The sequence below is a fragment of the Microtus oregoni genome, unplaced genomic scaffold (genome assembly GCF_018167655.1).
Source record: "Microtus oregoni isolate MIOR12 unplaced genomic scaffold, Mior012 000013F_ref0000133, whole genome shotgun sequence".
In the NCBI taxonomy this organism is placed as follows: domain Eukaryota; kingdom Metazoa; phylum Chordata; class Mammalia; order Rodentia; family Cricetidae; genus Microtus; species Microtus oregoni.
Genome location: NW_024543072.1, coordinates 25,374,815 through 25,393,666, shown reverse-complemented (window position 1 = coordinate 25,393,666; position 18,852 = coordinate 25,374,815). Strand labels below are relative to the sequence as shown.

At 42.8% G+C, this 18,852-nt stretch overlaps 1 protein-coding gene across 2 annotated transcripts; it reads left to right on the top strand.

Annotated features, from left to right (window-relative positions):
- Nucleotides 1-401: 401 nt before the first annotated feature.
- On the top strand, nt 402-17,465 carry CUNH3orf14 (chromosome unknown C3orf14 homolog). 2 transcript variants are annotated; one of them, XM_041662739.1, is made up of 5 exons: nt 402-532; nt 1,444-1,524; nt 3,275-3,398; nt 12,690-12,764; nt 16,976-17,465. In XM_041662739.1, the coding sequence occupies exons 2-5, from the start codon at nt 1,472-1,474 to the stop codon at nt 17,108-17,110; spliced, it is 387 nt and encodes a 128-aa protein (XP_041518673.1). In that variant the 5' UTR covers nt 402-532; nt 1,444-1,471; the 3' UTR covers nt 17,111-17,465. The 2 variants fall into 2 exon arrangements, with proteins under 2 accessions (XP_041518673.1, XP_041518674.1); XM_041662740.1 differs by having other exon boundaries at nt 427-532; nt 1,441-1,524.
- Nucleotides 17,466-18,852: the final 1,387 nt, after the last annotated feature.

Below are 18,852 nucleotides of genomic sequence, written 5' to 3'. Positions count from 1 at the left end.
GATGGCTCAGGAGTTATGAGCGCTGGCTGATCTTTCAGAGGACCAGAATTCCCATCACAACATCCAGACAGATCTCCAGGGATATCTGAAGCAGGCTTCTGGCCTCTAAGGGCACCTAGACATACTATGACATACCATGCCAACTCCACACACACACACACACACACACACACACACACACACACACACTTTACACACTATGGGAGCATCCCAGGGTTCCTAGGAAACCACCCGGACTCCCTGACGACTGTTTAACACGGGCCGATCCCACTTTTTTCAAAAAGCTCGAACTACCAGCTGCTCTCCCTCCAAGCCCCTGAGGCCCCCTCGGGCTACTTTGCACCGAGCCAGAGCCGCTGACGTCACAGCGGAAAGGGCGGGACGCTGGCCGCCTGGCCACGCCCAGATCCTGCGCAGGCGTGGTTCGCGGTGCCTTCCCGGAAGAGCTTGGCGGTGGGCGCGGGGTGGCGGCGGCCTGTCGGTCGTTGGGCCAGCTGGCCTAGGTGGAGGACACTGTTCAGGGGAGAGCCAGGTGATGAGGCAGGGTCTCAGGCGTTTCCCCGGGGAGACAGGCGCGAGCTGGGCCTGCCGTCGGGCGCCTAGCTTCCAAAGGCCGAGTTTTCCCGTGTGCGGTCCCACTCAGGCTGCCCCGCGGCATCCGACCCCAGGCGCTTCAGGGATTGAGTGTTTAATTTCAGAAAGTTTAGGAAAGCCGCCTTCAGGGAACGTCTTAGTTTCCTCCCTCAGGTGGGGCACCTTTAGCTTTTTGTGCTTTTCGATGCAAGGTCGTGAGCCGAGGTGACGCTGCGCCTGGTGTAAAGTGTGCCCTAGAAAAAGAGTTTTTAAACTCTCCAAATGAGAGTTCCTACCTCCCAGGCTACAGTGAGAGGACTGCATTGAGATTTTTCTGAGTTACACATGGAAAACACTTCCCTTGTTTGGAAGAGCGATGGTACACCTGGGCAGTCTGCCAGGGAAGGAAAGACCATGGATTTCCAGTTGGTTCATACTCGCCTTTCTCACCGTCTCTGTGCACATGCCCAAGGGATGGTGATATTCCTGTTTTGAATATTTATATACTTTTTTTTCTTTCTGCCTGTTGAAATGTACACAAGTCTTATACCATCTCTTGTTTGTTTCAGTTCAAGGTTAGAGTTTGGGTGGAGGTAGAAAATACGAAGTGTGTTGAGTTTACCAGATCCGTGGTATTTGGGGTCTAATCTGGCAAATGCAAAGAACAAAGCAAAAAAAAAAAAAAAAAAAAAAAAAGAAAGAAAGAAAGAAATCATTAATACAAATGGGTTTGCGTGCATTCTTTCCCATAGTACATGAAATGGCCAGTTTTCTCTTCTGAGAGAATCGAGGGGTTGTCGCAGCACTAGAGTGACCAAATTGTAGAGCTGAACATAGGGGAAAAAAATAACTGTTTTTATTATTTAGCAGAAAGCTTATAGCCCAGCTTTGATTAAAGATGACTTCCTTGTTCACTCAAGAAATCCACCTTTCTAAAAGGCATGAAGAAATGTAAGTTTTTGAAAAAGATACTCTAAATATGGAGCGTGTGCTGACTTTATTAGTGAAACATGCACAGGAAGACTTAGACATATTAAAGTGTCATTTTCTGACGTGAGGCTTTATTGGAGATAATTTCATTGTCTCTTAAGACTAAAAGGCACAATTATGTTTTATACATCTATATATCTACTTACTTTTTAAAAACATATCAAAATTCACCCATTCTGTGCTTCACAATAGAACATTTTTGGTGGCAGGGGCTCTTGAGAAAGGGTCTCATGTGGCCCAGACTGGTCTTAAAACTGATCTTGAACCCCTGATCTTTCTGTGTCTCCTGAGTGCTTGGAATAAGGGTACTTACCACCATACTTGAATCTTTTTTTCTTTTAAATTAAAAAAAAAAATTTAAAGTTTATTACTTGAGATTTTCTCTCTCTCTCTCTCTCTCTCTCTCTCTCTCTCTCTCTCTCTGTGTGTGTGTGTGGTGTATAATTATACATGTGTGAATACACGGGGCCCAGAAGAGGGTGAGAGGGTATCAGACCCCTGGAGCTAAGAGCTACAGGCAAGTGTTTACTGCTTGATGTGGGTGCTGAGAACTAAACGCAAGTCCTCTAGAAAAGCAAGAGCCATCTCTCCAGCTCCAAGCTTGGCTTTCAGTAGACTTGAGGCCTCTTATCTTGGGCTGGCATTATATTCATGGAGCATGACTTGTACAGCCACAGCCCCTGCATTCTCTCTAATGTTCTGATGTCATAGTCTAATCATTTTTCACTTGGTCCAGCATATTTTGTATAGCTAGCCATGATCTTATATTTAATCTTCTTTGACTATCTGTGAGCTTTCAGATTTTTCTGTTGTCTAATTACCAAGTCCTGTCCTTTGCTGTTCTAATACGCTATTCTCATAAGAACAAAAATAAAATAAATGTTCATCAACCTCGGTTTCTAGTTCTACATTCAAGATAGCCCCATGAAACTGTTCTTTGACAACCTTCATGACTTACTGTTTTTCTGTATACCACTTATGTATTTTTAATCATTGTACATGATTTCTTATCATTTAGAGGACCCAAAAACTTATAAAATGAACAAGAAACTTTTCAAGTGTATTATATATAATGAAGTAGTTAAACAATTTACTCATAACTTTCCATCTTTCTTCAAGCATTGGTTTACCTTGTGAGCATGCAGGCATTCATACATACTGCCTCTCACTCATATATCAAACCATCATCTTTCTCTTGGAAAAAGAGATAAAAAATATTTTTATTGCTTCTTCAAACATATGGAAGTTTAGCACAATTCTAAATGTGTAACATGAGATTCAGGGGTACTGAAGTGTTAAGCAGAAGGTTTCCTATAGCAAGTTATAGCAATGTATATGTGTGGGGAGGTATATATAACTATGTGTACAAGGAGCTCTGTATTACAGTTTGCATTTTCACCAAAAATTACATGTCTTCAACACTCTAAAATACTTTCAAAAGACTGCAGAAGCGAAAAAAGAAAGGCATGTACTTATGACATATAAGAAGTATATGTTAATGAAAATAAAAATAATTTTATCCAGATTGACTTAAGGCATAGTAAACTATCTACTCTTTTTATTGTCCCATTGGTTGATAAAATAATCGGCTTTCAATCATGGTCATAGTTGAGGTGAGATACAATTAAGAAAGAAATGGTGTATACTGATCAAGCAATAAAATGTTTGCTTTTCAATTTTTTCCTCTATATAATCTCCATTTCTTTTTCAGAGTATCACGAAGATTAAAGTTACTTCAGAAAATGAGGACTAATTTTGGTGATCAGAACACAGGCAGGGCATGTCTCCTCCAAGCCACTGAGACTGCTCTAAAGAGGAACGTCAGTCTCTTGCAGGTAATTTCCATGACGGGTATAGATGTCTTCCCTTTCCTGAGGTATTTACAATGCATCTTATGATTTAGATTCACATCATTTCTTTGTTTTTAGTAACAAGCAGACTTAATGAGCCGATGTCTTTTTCAAGCCTGTGTTAGTTGGGCAAATAGCATATGGATTCTTGCTTTTTAAAAATGAAAAAAATTGAAGTTTACATAAGCTAAATATTTTCTGTCAACCAAAAAATCAATGACGACAGGAAGAATATTAAGGTCACCTTTGTGCAAGAAGAAGCAGAAAGTGTATCCTTACATTTTCCATATTCTTCCACTTCAAGGAAGGACCCCAAAGACCTTAAGCTGTGATGTGTTTAGATCCAACTCAAATACTAAACAGCATGGAAACATGAACCACTTGATTTTGCCCAACTAATTCCACAGAATTCTTTGTGTGAGAGCTCACTTCGCAGACTCCTTGGGATAGTTATTGAGTAGGTGGTCAAAGTGGATGATTGTGCGGGGCCTCACCATTTGGCCAATGTGCCCATTTGGAATAAAATCATATGTGTAACATTTTTGGCTGCTTGCTATACTGTGCTTCCAGAATTGTGTGGCTTCATCCATAATTAAAACCCTAGAGTTTGCTTCCATTCAAGCTTCCAAGAGATCCTATGACTAAAACATTTGGTAGTAAGACTATATTATTTAAGTTATAAAGCAGTGTTTTCAGCTTTTTATTGTTAAATATTTTCATCGATAGGCATGATACAGCTATCTTCTATCCTCACTACAGGATAAAGGGAGAGGAAAATTCAGTTATCTTCTCAGCTTCTGGCAGTTTGATCCACAGTAATTTAAGTCACAGCCATAGTGCTACCAAAGCATTCTATATTGCCATATGTCTTACTTGCCCAATGGTGTTAACAATATTTATTTTTAAATGGAAATATATAGGGTATTCTGGAAATTGCTGTGAAAAGTTAGAGAAACTAAATTGGAAGACTTGATTGCTACTACCTGTAGCAAGTGATGTGATATTTGGTTTTCAAGTATTTTCCTTTTAATGAGCGAGCATCTGATGAGTGCCTAGAGCTAAAGTAGAGATGACAAAGTCAGGATAAACCAGGGTTTGTTCAGGAAGGCTACAGATTAGATGCTGGCCGAACTGTGCGAGCTCCTCGTGGAGAAGACGGGCCCTTTCTGTGATCGCATACTCAGCTACACTGGATAGACCGGAGACTGTGAAGAGGAAGAGTAAAAAGGTGCTTGGGAGCCTCTTTAGCATGGAGGTTTCCCTGCATTTCCAAAGATACTTTGCATGAATTTATGATTTGGTATAATTTCTATGTTCTGAATATTAGACCTAATTAAGAGACAGAACTGATGTAAAAATGTTCATAGAGACTTCTGAGATGAAGCCAAACCTCGTCTGTGTTAACTAGTTAAGATGCTCCACTGGATTCTTAAATAAAAGCAGTCAAGAACAGAAAGATGAACGGCTCTGTTGACGTTAGCGGGATTATGATCTAAGAAGCTTAAAAATTCACAGGAGACAAAGTTGGGCATGTCAGAGACTGTACTGGTTTGAATAGACAATGTCCCCCAGAGGCTCATGTATTTGACCACTTGGTCGCCAGTTAGTGGTGCTCTTTGGGGAAAATTATGGGACCTTTAGGAGCTGCAACTGGAGGAAGTCTGTCACTGGGAATGGACTTTAAAAGTTGACAACCTCACTTTCAGTTTACACCTTGTGCTTCCTGTGTGCAGTTGCTATGTAATCTCTAAGCTCCCTGCTCCGGCCGCTGCCATGCCTCCCCTCTGTGGTGGACTCTTATTCCTCCGGAACCGTGAGCCAGAATAAATGCTTCCTTAGCTGTTTCTGTCACAGTGTTTCGTTTCAGCAACAGGAACAGTAATTGATACAGGAACCAGAGAACATAAGGCTCAGTATATAACTGTGATGTAGTCCTAGAAATATCTAAGTTCAAGAAGAACACAGATTTACAGAAGAAATAAATGTGCTGGCAAGATGGCTCTGCAGGCAAAGGCACTCGCCACTAAGCCTAATGACCTAGTTGGATGCCTAGGACCCACATGATAGGAGAGACCTGGTTAATATACTGCACATGTGCGCATGCACACACACATACACACACACACACACACACACACACACACACACACACACTCACGCACATTTAAGAAAGATTGATCTTCTACTTAGATGTTTCAAGAATAGGGAAATAAGATGGAGAGAAGGCTCAATGGTTAGGGGCACAAGCTGCTCTTCTAGAGGACCAGATTCGATCCTCAGTACCCACATGGTGGCTCACAACCATTGTGACTCCAGTTTCATGGAATACCTGATCCGATACCTCTTGTGACCCCAGTGAGTTCTTGCACACAGAGTCAGGCACTCAGTCACACACATGTACACCTAAAAATTAATATTTAAATAAATAAACTATTCTTGACACTAATAGAGGTAAGGAGAGAAGCTGAAAAAATAGTCATCAACCCAGTTTCCTTATTTTTTTTAATATTTATGTAAAACTCAGTTTTATATAAAGTTCAGTTTCCATTTTATAAAGTTCTACAGATTGGATGTGTTAAATTAATTCTGAGTTGATTTTCAAATCATGGGTCCATGGGTATAATCCATCACAAGTGGATAAGGAAGGGAATGCACTGGTTTTCATAACTGAAAGGAGTGAGTTTAGTTGCTGGATTTTCCCCTGACCGTCATCATGAAGAGAAACTAAAGGACAGCATGCCGTCTCCATAATACCCTACTCATCCTTTAAGCAGTTGCTGCATCCCAGCCATGGTGACTGCTGCTAGACATGCTTTGTGTCCTGCCTTTGTTTTATACTCTTTAATCACATATGCATTTTTAAATCCTGTGTTGCTTTCATGGTTTAAAATTCCAAAGCAGTATTAATGGTATTCATATAGGAATCAGTGTATAAAAGTAAGATAAATAGAATTTGATTACTGTGGAATATCGTGTTGAGAGTTTTTCTCAGGGGAGACGGAGTGCTTGAGAATAAACCCAGGCCATCGTGGATGTTAAACACACACTATCCGAGAACTGCTTCCCATTTCCCACGAGAGCTCGTGTGTGTATAGGGGGTGAGGGCTGGGAGAGTGGGGATAAAATCCAGGCTCTTACACGTGCTAGCAAGCCTTCCACTGCTGAACTATAGCCCCAGCCCTCACTTTCCTTTTTATTTATATATTGGGTGGGGTGCCACATATTTTTAAGACAATCAGAGAATAATTTGTGGGAGAATTTCTCTATCCTCTGTGTGGACCCTGGGTTTGACTCAGGCTGTCAGACTCAGCCACAAGTGCTTTTACCCATTGAGTCATCCACTGACCTACTTCTCATTTTGAAATAGAGTCTAAGTTTCCTAGACTGCTCTTAAACTTACTCTATTGCCTAGATAAGCAATGAATGTGCAAAAAGTAATCCTCCTGCCTCAGTCCCCTGTGTAGCTGGGATTACAGTCCTGTGCCACCAGGCCCAGTTTATGGGAAAGACATTAAATATCATGTATATTACATTAGATTTTCATTGAAAGGTTAAACATTCCTTTTAACATTAAATGTTTTTCTGAGGTTTAAAAATTAGATAAAAGTGAGCTTGGCCTGCCCTCCCTCTCCCATTCGACCTTTCCATGGTACCCAAGTCGTGCTCTCAAACAATAAAAACCACTAGTCAGGCCCAAGTGTTTAAAGAGTGGTAAACCATAGTGTAACTACTTCCAGTGTCTTGTCAGGACCAGGGTAGGTTACCTCTAGGGCAGGCACCTTGGTGGTACCCAAAGCTTACAGACGGCTCTACCAAAAGCATACTATCACAAGCATGATCCCTCCTACTACGCGTTATTTCATCTTCCTTTGGTCTTCTGACTGGTGTAATGAACATTAACAAGGGATCAGCCTCTTCTGACTAAGCATGAAAATGCACGAATTCAGATTTACATTTGCAATACAATTCTAAGCTATTTGGGAATTCTTCCCTGCTACTCATGATCGTATAAAGATATTTATTACACTAAAATGTGATATTCCAGAGAAAATTTAAGAAGACCCCGTTCTCACTGGGGAAACGCTTGTTTACTTACAGTCACTTATCACAAAGTTATTTACATATGTATTTTGATCCCTACAAAATTTGCAATGAATTTGATAAAATTTCTGTCAAGTCATTTGGGAGAAATAAACTATCATAAACAGGCAGTATGAAAACAGAAGTGGGGCCAAGAAGAGAACACAGGGAAGACATGAAGAAAGACATGTATGTGCCATGTATGTGTGGAAATGGCCTAACAAAGCCATTGTTTTTTGTGCTAACTTTAAAACTATTTTTCAAAAAGCAGTATCAAATGCTGGAGAATTTTTTAAAGGAGGCATAAAGAAACAACTAATCCATGAAATATTTGACATCTCAGTAAATAAACTACATGTGAAGAAAGACAGCTCTGAGTCAAACTTCAGTCAGTAAATGTCACAAAAGATTGTGGACTTGCAAAATGCAGGCGGAGTAACTTTTCCTGACTAGTATTCAAGAGAAGGTCAGCCTTAAAAACAAGCATGATTGGTGTGCATTTGGAGGAGAGGGAGGGTTTTGTTTGTGTAAATACTTCTGTGTTATAAAATACACTTCCTCCTCCCCTCCCAGAAAACCCACCCTTCCACAGAAAGACGATCCTGTGCTTACAGAAGTTGTCCAGGCCCTGAAGAACAGCGTAGGATAGGAAAACATTACAATCAGGAATAGAATGAGAGCCTCTACTGCCATCATGGGGCAGTTGCAATTAAGCAGGAACTTAATTGTCACCTGGATGGCTGATGACAAGTACCTTTGATGAAGACCGGAGAAACGGCTGAGCCTGGTGTGCACCAGGCCCTGGGCATGGTCCCCAGTACCATAAAAATCAAAGATGAGAGTTGTTATTTTTTTAGTACTTGTAAAATTTCACAAACATTTGCTTTCAAAAGATTTTTTTTTTCCACCAACCTTCAAAACTTGGTGTGCATTGTATGCTTAAGTACATCATAACAACCAGCACAGTTTAAGCTCTGGTCGGTTAGAGTAGTGACTATAGTGCTAAGAGTGGAAATCTAGAACCCCCATCATATTTGAGTTTGATATTTGAGGCAAGATCACGTCAGCATTCCTGATCACTGGCTGGACATATAGCTCATGGCTATAATTTCAGCCCTCAGAGGCACCAGCACAGAATTGCTTCAAATTCTAAGCCAGTCTCACCAATGAAGCAAGTTTAGGCTAGCTAGGATAACACAGCAATACTCTATCTTAGAAAGAAAAAAAAAATCAGATTTGTGTTCCAGTTATTTTATTCTTTCTCATTTGACTTGTGGTTTTTGTTGGGTTAAAAAGAATCTGCTGCCCGTCAGTTACCTAGTTACAGATAGTTAATGTAGGAAACAGGATACTGAATATGTGATCGCTTTTATGGATTTAGATGTTCTTGTTTTATAGAGCTGAGAATTAAATCTAAGTCCTTGTACATGTTAGGCAATTGCTGAGCCCCATTTCCTGCCCTGCATTGTTATTTCTTTTCAAAAAGATTGGTTATGTGCTGTGCACGTGAATGCAGGTGCTTGTTGAGGCCAGAAGGGGGCATCTTCACCCTGGAGCTGGATTTATAGGCACTTGTGAGGTACCTGTTTTAGGTGCTAGGAACCAAAGCACCAAGCCATCTCTCCAGCCCCTGCACTTTGTTTTAAAAACAGGCCAGTTTCCCACCATTCCTCCAGGGTGACTTGTGAGATGTTGCTTTGCTTTTAATTTTCTGAGATTTGAAATATTTCAATTCTTTGTCTTTTTATACTCATATTATGCCATTCTTACCAAATGGAAACTTCTCCAAGTTAGCCCTGAATGCCTTCGCCAATATAGTAACAGTCTTCTATAGTTTCCTTTCTTCCTGACCTGGAGGGTTCTTGCAGCCTTCTTGTATTTGCCATCCAGACTTGGAGTTGGTCATTGCTTCAAGGAGCTTTGGCTCCTTTTGGCAGGAAATATATTCCGAGCGCTCAATCTGGGCACTGGGGCTATTTATTGCAGCCTCTTTGATTTTCCTTTTTAAGATAAGATACAACAAGAGTTCCTATCAGTAATTCCAATTCAGTCAAAGGATTGCAAGGTTTTTAAGTTAAAACCATTGGTTCTGTGCCCTATCTTTTTCCCCTTATCTCAAAACCTCAGACCGGAACTAAGTGTGACATCTTGGTGCCTGTAATCCCAGTACTTGGGAGGCTGGAACAGGACTGCTGTGAGTCTGAGGCAGACCTGAGCCACAGAATGAGACTTTGTTTAAAAATGCTTAGTCCCCAGGAGCTCCCCAGCACCAGCACACCTGTGTGTGCAATAGTCTCCCTGTTCTGGGGGGGGGGGGGAGGGGCCTCCAAGACTTCCCAGCAGCCATCTGAAGCCACGGATAATGCTAAACCCAGTGTACACTGTTCTCCCTAATATTTGCACACCTGTAATGAGGCTGAAGTTCTAAGTAAGGCACAGAAAAGTTCCATGTGACATAGTATACACCTCTGGCCATGTATACAGCTGTCAGGAGGCCTCGTATAGAAATTTCGGGATATAACTTATTGCAGAATGTGCTAATCAAATCGTGGCATTTTTGTTCCATTTGGTTTAATTCAGTCTGGCAAAGGGAAGTCATCCTTCATCCTGTTTACTGAACTGGTTTCGAATCTAAGGTATATGAGGATAAATTTCAAGTGGTTGTTTAACCAACACATCAATCTTAGGACAGTTACAAAATAAAACAAAATATTCTCTTGGCACGTGTCAAAGCAAGTACTTGGTGAGCATTTGAATGAATAAATCAGTAATGAGACCATGACACCGGGCGTCAAGTGGAGACAATGAACATTATCCTGAAAGAACAGTCTAGGGAGCTTTGTGTTCCTGCGAGCAAGGCATCAGGTAGCATTACTGTGGAGGGTAACAGGGGCACCTGGCCTTTGAGACCCCAGCGCCACTCAGCCCACTCAGCAAGGGGCTTTACCCAGTAGAGAAGTGAGTGGCGTGGTAGAGGGCCTAGCCCTCCTCTGCAGTAGTGGTTGAAACTGTGTAATGCAGGCACAAGGGAAGACAGAGTAAACAAGGGGAATAAGTTGTCACACATGTTAAGAAAGCCCACACCAAGGCAGCCGAAGAGAAGCATGAGAAGTCAGCAGAGCACCTAGGAGCCTCAAGTCATGGGGCTGAGGCAGCATGCAGTGATGTGGGGTGGGGTGAACGCTACAGGATCTGCCTCTGCAGATAGCTGCTCTTCTGTTTGCAGATCTACTTCTCTGCAAGAGACACTCAGTGTCCCTGCCTTCTGTCTTCAGGAAAAACCTCGATAATATCAAAGCTGAGTGTCACACAGATCTGTACTGACAGGAACAGTGCAGAACTGGAAGAATGATTATTTTCTGTTTTATTTACTAATACAACTTTCACAATCCTTGTAAAATCTCAGTGAACATCCACGAGGAGTCGGTCTTCTGTGCTGTCATGGCGGCAGCGTGTGTCTCTAGCATGTGTCTTAGCTGTAAGCTTCTGGTAAGGGATAGACATGCTGACATCAGCTTTTGTAGCCCTAAATTGTGTATTTTTCCTTCAAATCACCTTCCCCTAGACAGCAGGTGCATTAATGGTTGTGCAACTTTGGGGAGTCCCTTTAGGGAATTTCCTGTTTTTCTTTTTACATTTCACACCCATTCCTTGCTCCCGCCGCTACCATCTGCTATCCTTTTTCTTCTGTTCAGCATTGGCTTCTTCACACCCCACTCCCACGCCCTCTTCCATTTCTCTCCGTCTGTCCAACAGCCCTCTACTTAGATTGCTCTGATGCGTGTACATGGATCTGGAGAACTTTTTGCTAGCAAGCAATTCACTCAGCTCAAAGGAGACACAGAGTGTGCCAAGCCTTGCACCCAGACCTCTGTGAACTTAGAATAGTAAGTGTGCTCTAGACAGCAGCGGTGCTGGTTTGAAGAGCAGTAACTAGACTCAAATGTTTCTATAACAACATGCAGAACCCTACATTTCTTTGCATGTGTTTAAGGTGTGTAAGGAAGAAAAATTATACCAGGTTAAGCTTAATTGCCCTGCTGTCTTTACAACCATAGAAGAAAATATTCTCATCTTGAAATTAAAGCTACAAATTTAAGTGTAGTTCTTGAATGCTATTCTCTGAATGTTGTACTGCCTGGCAATGACACTTCCATTGGTGAATGCCATCCACAAAGCAATGTACTGCCTAGCAGTGACACTTCCATTGGTGAATGCCATCCACAAAGCAATGTACTGCCTGGCAATGACACTTCATATTTAAATTAGCGTTAAAATCCAGTCCTAAAGACGAGTAGATGCTCACAGCCTGAGGACTGCATATGGCCAAGGATAACTGTGATGTCTCCCAACACAAGAGTTGGAAACTTTTAAAGCATCATGAGATGCAAGTCAGGTAACTTGACTATGGAGTTCTCAAACATGGCCTTTGTAGGCATTAGTGTTGCTTCAAAATGTCAAAAGGTTAGATGTGTGGTGGCATATTTTAAAAGCCCTATTAGAAAGCAGTAAAGTAACTCATTGATCAGCCTTAGCTATGTGAAATATTTCCATGGCATAGCATTCTAAAACAGAACGTTGATAACATGTTCCATTAATATGCTAGCCTCATCCTCTGCAGAAACTAAACTCTTCACTGCATAGCGTGAGTCCAAGTGTCTAGTTTGGTATCTCAGCACGCCATTATTTTATCCCTTTGCCTGTTTTCAGGTGATCTTAAAACTAATGTAACTCATGCTCTGATCATTTTTTTGCTGTGCTGATTTTGTCTCAGGGTCTCCTTATGCAGTGGAGATTGGCCTCGAACTCAGCCCTCCTGCCATGGCCCTCCCTCCCACAATCTGGGGTTACGGCATGCTTCACCACACCCAACTCTGAGCATTTTTAAAGGAAGCATGGTTTTTCCCTCAAAGTAATAACTGGTGTTTACCAGCTACTCAAAGGAAAAAGGTAGAACACAAAAGTACCACCAGTGCTCCTGTGCTACATAAGATACCCTGCACTCTCAGTGGAAGCGGGTTAACTGCTCTGTAATCAGGTCTCTTCCTTCTGTGTCCCTCGGTCACTGGATAAACTCACTGTGTATCCAGAGAAGGGCTAAGGTGAAAGATTTGGGGTACAGACACTGGGGGTGCAGGTGCCATTTATATTGTATGTTTAACACACTTCAGTTTTAAATGCTGTTGTCTGTTGTAGGACATAGAAGCTGCAGAGAAGTCTTTAAAGGCCAGTCTTAAGCCACACCCACAGCCTGCAGTGCAGTCTCTTGAGGTAAGACCCCGAGTTAACTGTAATGGAAGTAACAACTGCATATTTCCTGCAAGCTAAACAAGGGCTACACAGCCGTTATTGCCCAGCTTTCCTTTGTCAGTAAAATAAGTGGGGAGGGTGTGGTTAATATTTTTATATCTACAGTACAATGCTTTATATATAGCTGGTAATTAAAGCATATCTTGAAAAAAATTAATCTGCATCCAGTTGCTGTGTATATGTGAGTACATGCATGTGTGCAGCACATGTACATATGAAAGTTCACACGCATGGTCACATGTTGTGCATGTGTGCAGCACATGTACATATGAAAGTTCACACGCATGGTGACATGTGCATGTGTGCAGCACGTGTACACATGAAAGTTCACATGCATGGTCACATGTGCATGTGTGCCGCACGTGTACATATGAAAGTTCACACGCATGGTCACATGTTGTGCATGTGTGCAGCACGTGTACATATGAAAGTTCACATGCATGGTCACATGTGCATGTGTGCCGCACGTGTACATATGAAAGTTCACACGCATGGTCACATGTTGTGCATGTGTGCAGCACGTGTACATATGAAAGTTCACACGCATGGTCACATGTTGTGCATGTGTGCAGCACGTGTACATATGAAAGTTCACACGCATGGTCACATGTTGTGCATGTGTGCCGCACGTGTACATATGAAAGTTCACACGCATGGTCACATGTTGTGCATGTGTGCTGCACGTGTACATATGAAAGTTCACACGCATGGCCACATGTGCATGTGTGCTGCACGTGTACATATGAAAGTTCACACGCATGGTCACATGTTGTGCATGTGTGCATCACATGTACATATGAAAGTTCACATGCATGGTCACATGTTGTGCATGTGTGCAGCACGTGTACACATGAAAGTTCACATGCATGGTCACATGTGCATGTGTGCTGCACGTGTACATATGAAAGTTCACACGCATGGTCACATGTTGTGCATGTGTGCAGCACGTGTACATATGAAAGTTCACATGCATGGTCACATGTTGTGCATGTGTGGAGGTCAGAAGACCACCTTCGAGAGCTGTGTCTCTCCTTCCATCATGTGGATTCTGGGATCAAGCTCAGGTCATCAGCCTCAGTGGCAAGTGTACTAACCTGCTAAGCCATCTAGTTCTCTAATGGAATAATTTTTTTAATATTTGAAATAGTTGTTCATGTACACAGATCTACCTATATCTCCCTACCTACCCTTAAACACATACTTTTAAAAATAATTTATAAGTCCAGTTAGAGCTGCTCTCACGTGCATGGATGTGAGGATTCACTGGGATAGGGACACACCCACCAGTTACCACATTCTCAACAAAGGATGAGTCCCCTTTCCCAGCAACTGTCTACTACCAGTAGCTCTTCAGTATGCCTCAGGGCCTGGAGACCCTCTGCCTCATCCATGCCAAGACTTTGGCTGGCTTAATCTCGTGTGGGTAGCCACAGCAGCTATGGCTCATGACTGTGGTAGTCATGTCACATGCAGAAGACAGCATGTCACAGCCCTCACTGTTACCCTCTGACTTTTACATCCTTTCTAATGGAGCTGCCCTGCAGAGATAGGCAGTGTCGCTCCCAGAAGATGTGAGTTTTTCAATAAAAATTGAAGCCCGATAGGTCTCCAAGACAACAAAGCCTATTGCTCTTGATTACCGACCAAAAATGCATGGTAAGATTCTATTGTTGAAGACACCATACACCATACACTTGGCTTCCAGACATAGAGAAGTGTTTGAAACCAACAGGAAACTTCCTCCCTGCTGGCTAGGCTTCATAGTGTCAGAAGGTGCTGTGCAGTCTGCTGGGTGAGAAGAGACATCAATGGTCTTACCTAGTGCTGAACCTCACGTGCCGCAATACGAACCTGCCAGGCAGCTGTGCCTCTGGCTGCGAGAGTGAGACAACTGTTTGGTGTAACTATCTACTCTCTGATTGGGTTTGAGACCTGTTCCACAGGATGGGATTCTTGCCTACACTGAAATCCTAGTCAAAAGTCCTGGACAGTGGAGGTCTTCGGCCCTAGAGTATTGTTACTTTACTAGATAGGCATGCTGTCACATTGCTTCCCGCGTGCTTATGCATGGACCTGTAGAGCTCGGCTGCTGTCAGCCTTGGTCAGTGGGCAGCAGTCAGTGCAGGTGCAGAACTTGTCTCAGTGCTGAGAATGAGAGACTTGCTGCTCATCCCTGACTGGATGTCAGCATTAGCCAAGGCTCAGGAACGTAGGATGGAAATTTTATAAAACATTCTGTCTTCTTGTCACACTGAAGCAGCTGTCCTGTGGAATATACTGGACTCCTGAGGGACAGCGTGCTCAGCCAAGCAGTGCTTGCTGAAATGTAAGGAGACGCTTGCTTAGGCTGTGGCCAAAACCTTCCAGATGCTCATCATCAGTACACCTGGTGGGAGGCTGAGGCAGGAGACTGCTGCGAATCTCCATTGTGATGGGGTTTACAAAGGAGGACTGAAGTGAAAGGAGGCAAATGTCTGTCCCCGTGCTTACCACACAGTGCAGGCGGCTTTATTAGCTGTTTTCAGAAGCAGGCTGGGGAGATGGTTGGCAAAAGGGAGCCACACTCGGTCTATGGATGTTTGTGCTGGGTGGGATTTCACTCCATACAGAATAGTTTCATTTTCTACTTCTAATGAGCTTTCTCAGATGTCATTTTCCCTTTTGCCCAACTGGGGATAAGAATAGACTCAAAAGTAGAGGCTGAGAATCTGCCCCTCAATTTTCTGTGTCATTTAGGGTAACAAGAAAAAGCAGTGATCAAATGCAGAAACTCTGGCACAGAGTTGTGCACTGGGTATGTCCTCCTTTGTTGAATTCACCAATGCCTTATTTTAGCACATACAGGGCCCTGACAATAGTGGTTAATTCAGCCGTGAATGGCGCAGAAGCCCCCTGTCTCTGGCCTTGGATGGTATTCTGAGCTGCTCTGGCACAGCAGGATAACCTTTATCTTAGGCATGTCAGGCTGTTTCTCAGGCCGCATGCACAGATGTATAGATATTTAGAGTCTCTCACACCATCTTCCAACAGCAGAGCCACTGTATGTGTTCCTAGCGCTGTCTGACTCAGCACAGAATCAGCCCCAGAACTGATCATGTTGATCCAATAGAAATTGCCATCCTGTGTGCAAACCTTGGCCTCCGCGGCTGCCGTTCCCAGCTCATCAAAGTTCCTCCACACAGCGTAGCAGCACTACTTGGATTTCTGCAGCCTGTAGACCATAGTCAGACATAAACAGACAGCATCTCTACTTGCAAGTCATATCCACCCAAATGGGTGCACTATGGTAGTTCTTTTCTCAGTTACAAGTCTGAAGAGCTGGAGAGATGGCGCGGCAGGAAAGAGCATTTGCTGCAGAAGCCTGAAGACCTGAGTTTGCACCCCAGCTCCCACCTAAAACTCATGCCTCTCACCCCACAGCTGCGGGAGTGAGATGGAAGAAAATCACCACTGGGGGTTAGCTGGCTGCCAGACCAGGTCCAGGCTCAGAGAGACACTGTGTCAAAGGAACAAGGAGGCAGGGAATGACAGAGGCCTCCCCAATATCCTTGTTTCCATGTGCACGCATGTACATCACATTTGCACACACACAACACAAGTTTAAGGAAAATGAGAATGTGTCATATCAAGTGTTTTTTTAAAGATAGGTAGGTGTATAACATCCCTCTCACCTGAGGAGCCAGCTTACCAGCTCCTTACATTCAGTTACATTCCTGTTCCTGGGTCCAGGTCACATCGTCTGTTAATTCTAAGGAAGCTGTTTGTGTACAATCTTCTGTAGTCATTTCCGTATGGACGGTCCAGGCTGCAGAGTCTAGACTAGAAAACAGGACTATTTAATAACAGGTGCTGCAAATGGCAGCACTGTTAATAATCACACAGCTGGCCACAAGAGGGCGTGCAAAATCACAATAACACTGAAAACCTTCCTTCTGCCGAGAAATTTGAAAATTAGCACTAGTAAGTACCCAGTTTCCCCCCTAAAATTAGAACAAAATGTTCTGTAGAGGAAATTTATTCTACATATATGTGCGTGAGAGTGTACATGTGCGCACACACATACACACTGCAGATAAATATGAAGAGCCAAATTCAACTGCTTGCTATGTTTTCATACTTTAGTTTTTTTGTGTATGTATGTGTGTGTGGTTTTGTTTATTTTTATTTTCCAGACTCGTTACTGGGCATCAGTAGAAGAACATGTCCCCAAATGGGAACAGTTCCTTTTGGGAAGAGCCCCGTACCCGATTGGTGGTGAAAATCAAAATGAGACAGGAAACACCACTCAAAATGAGGCACAGCGGTAACTTCATGTGTAACTCAGGAAACTAAAACAAAATCAAAACCAACTACGTGACAAAACTTTGTAAGTCCTGGCGGGAACCGTAGGGAATGAGTGTGCTTTGTTTTGTTTCGGTGCAACGTCAGTCAGACCCCACCAAAGTCTCAGGTTGGACTGTCACAGGGCCGTAGATTTGCCAATAAAAGTGTTAAAAACTCACACTAAGACAGAATATTTGTTAAGGATGGTATTAAGTCATTGTCATGTGTGTTTAGAGCATTCCATATCATTATACCCTTGTGCGGTTGTCTTCCCTTATTCCCTCTGGGGAAGCAGAAGCAAGGTGCTGACTTGCGTCCTAATAAAAGTCACCTTGTTTAGCTGCTCTTGTCCAAGACTCGTCAGAAAGTGGATCCTCAGGACCGGGTGCTTCAGACAGACTTCCCTGAGATTGTAATGACAAAGGGTTCATTATGTAGGCAGTTTCAGGAAGGCTCGGTACAGTCTTGGAAAAAGATCTCTGAAAGCTGGAAGTGACCACTGAGTTCTGACTGGCTTCGGGACTGCCAACCTTGTAAAAACAAACAACCTCGCCTTCAGTTCTCTTTCTACTTTTCCCTCCCCGCTTCTTTCTGTTAACTTTCTCTCTAAAGCTTAAAAGTCAATAAAGAAATAAACTAAGAAAGCTGTGGGTCACAGCCCCCAGCAGAACAGCTCCGAGGCTCTTGGGTTCACCACTGCTTGCTGAGCACTGGACAAGGAAGCAAGGCTGGGTACTGAAAGGCGGAGGCGGCTTCTGGGGAGACTGCCTGCACCGTATTGCAGTGAGCTGTTCTGAACTGAAAACTCGTGGTTTTGTTGTGGTGTTTAAAAGATTCTTCCTTGTATTTTGTGTTGCCTGTAAGACCAAGTTTCATGCTATAACCCACACTGGTCTTGAAGTCACAGCAATCCTCCTGCTTCAGCTTCTAAGCACTGGGATTACAGGTCTGAGCCCCCACACCCAGGCCTTTTGTATTTTTAAAAGAAGACACAGGTAAGTTAAAACTCAGACAAGCCCCACGTCAACAAAAAGCCAGTGACGCGTCTGCCGGGCAACACGTCCCTGTTCTCTGCCGTCTTGGAAATGTCCTGTTGAGTGGGTGTTGGTGTGGGTAACAATAACATTGTTTTCATAATATGTGCTGGCAGATTAGCGCACGTCTCGGCAGTGTGAACAGTTGTAATTAAGGAATAAGCAGCACAGGGTGTCAGTCCGCTGACAATTTCATCTATAGTGTCACAATACAAAATGTCACAAAATATTAGAGCTGTTACATAGCTAAAAAAAGTACAAGCTTAGAACTGAAGGCATCTTTAAGAGAGGAGATGGAGGAGGAGGAAAGAGGAAGGCTGACTTAGCGGCCAGACAATTTTATACGTTCTCAAGACTGTCATGAAAACAAATTGATAATTTTTCTCTTACATTGCAGTTTGGGCTCCAGCCATCCAGTTGATTTAGCAGCAAAATGCAGGTTTCTTAGCAGCTCCAAACTGGTAAACAGATTTAGATGCAGGAAGGAGCAGGTTTTTTTTTTTTACCATCCAGTCTTTCAGCATATGCACATAAGAAGGTGAATGAAGCAACGTGAAACTTATTTTTCTTCAGTCAAGTGAAAAAAAAGGCTAAACATTTGTTAGCTAGTAAAATATTGTGTCAAGTAAGTAGGAACATTCCAAAATTAAAACAGTGGTTGATATGTTACCGTCCTCAAATATTTGAGCACA

Excerpts from the sequence above, each read along its gene's own strand:
- CUNH3orf14 (XM_041662739.1), top strand. The coding sequence starts at position 1,472 with ATGACTTCCTTGTTCACTCAAGAAATCCACCTTTCTAAAAGGCATGAA. Across the intron at positions 3,399-12,689 it reads GGAACGTCAGTCTCTTGCAG|GACATAGAAGCTGCAGAGAA; the intron begins GTAATTTCCATG and ends TGTCTGTTGTAG. Across the intron at positions 12,765-16,975 it reads CTGCAGTGCAGTCTCTTGAG|ACTCGTTACTGGGCATCAGT; the intron begins GTAAGACCCCGA and ends TTTATTTTCCAG.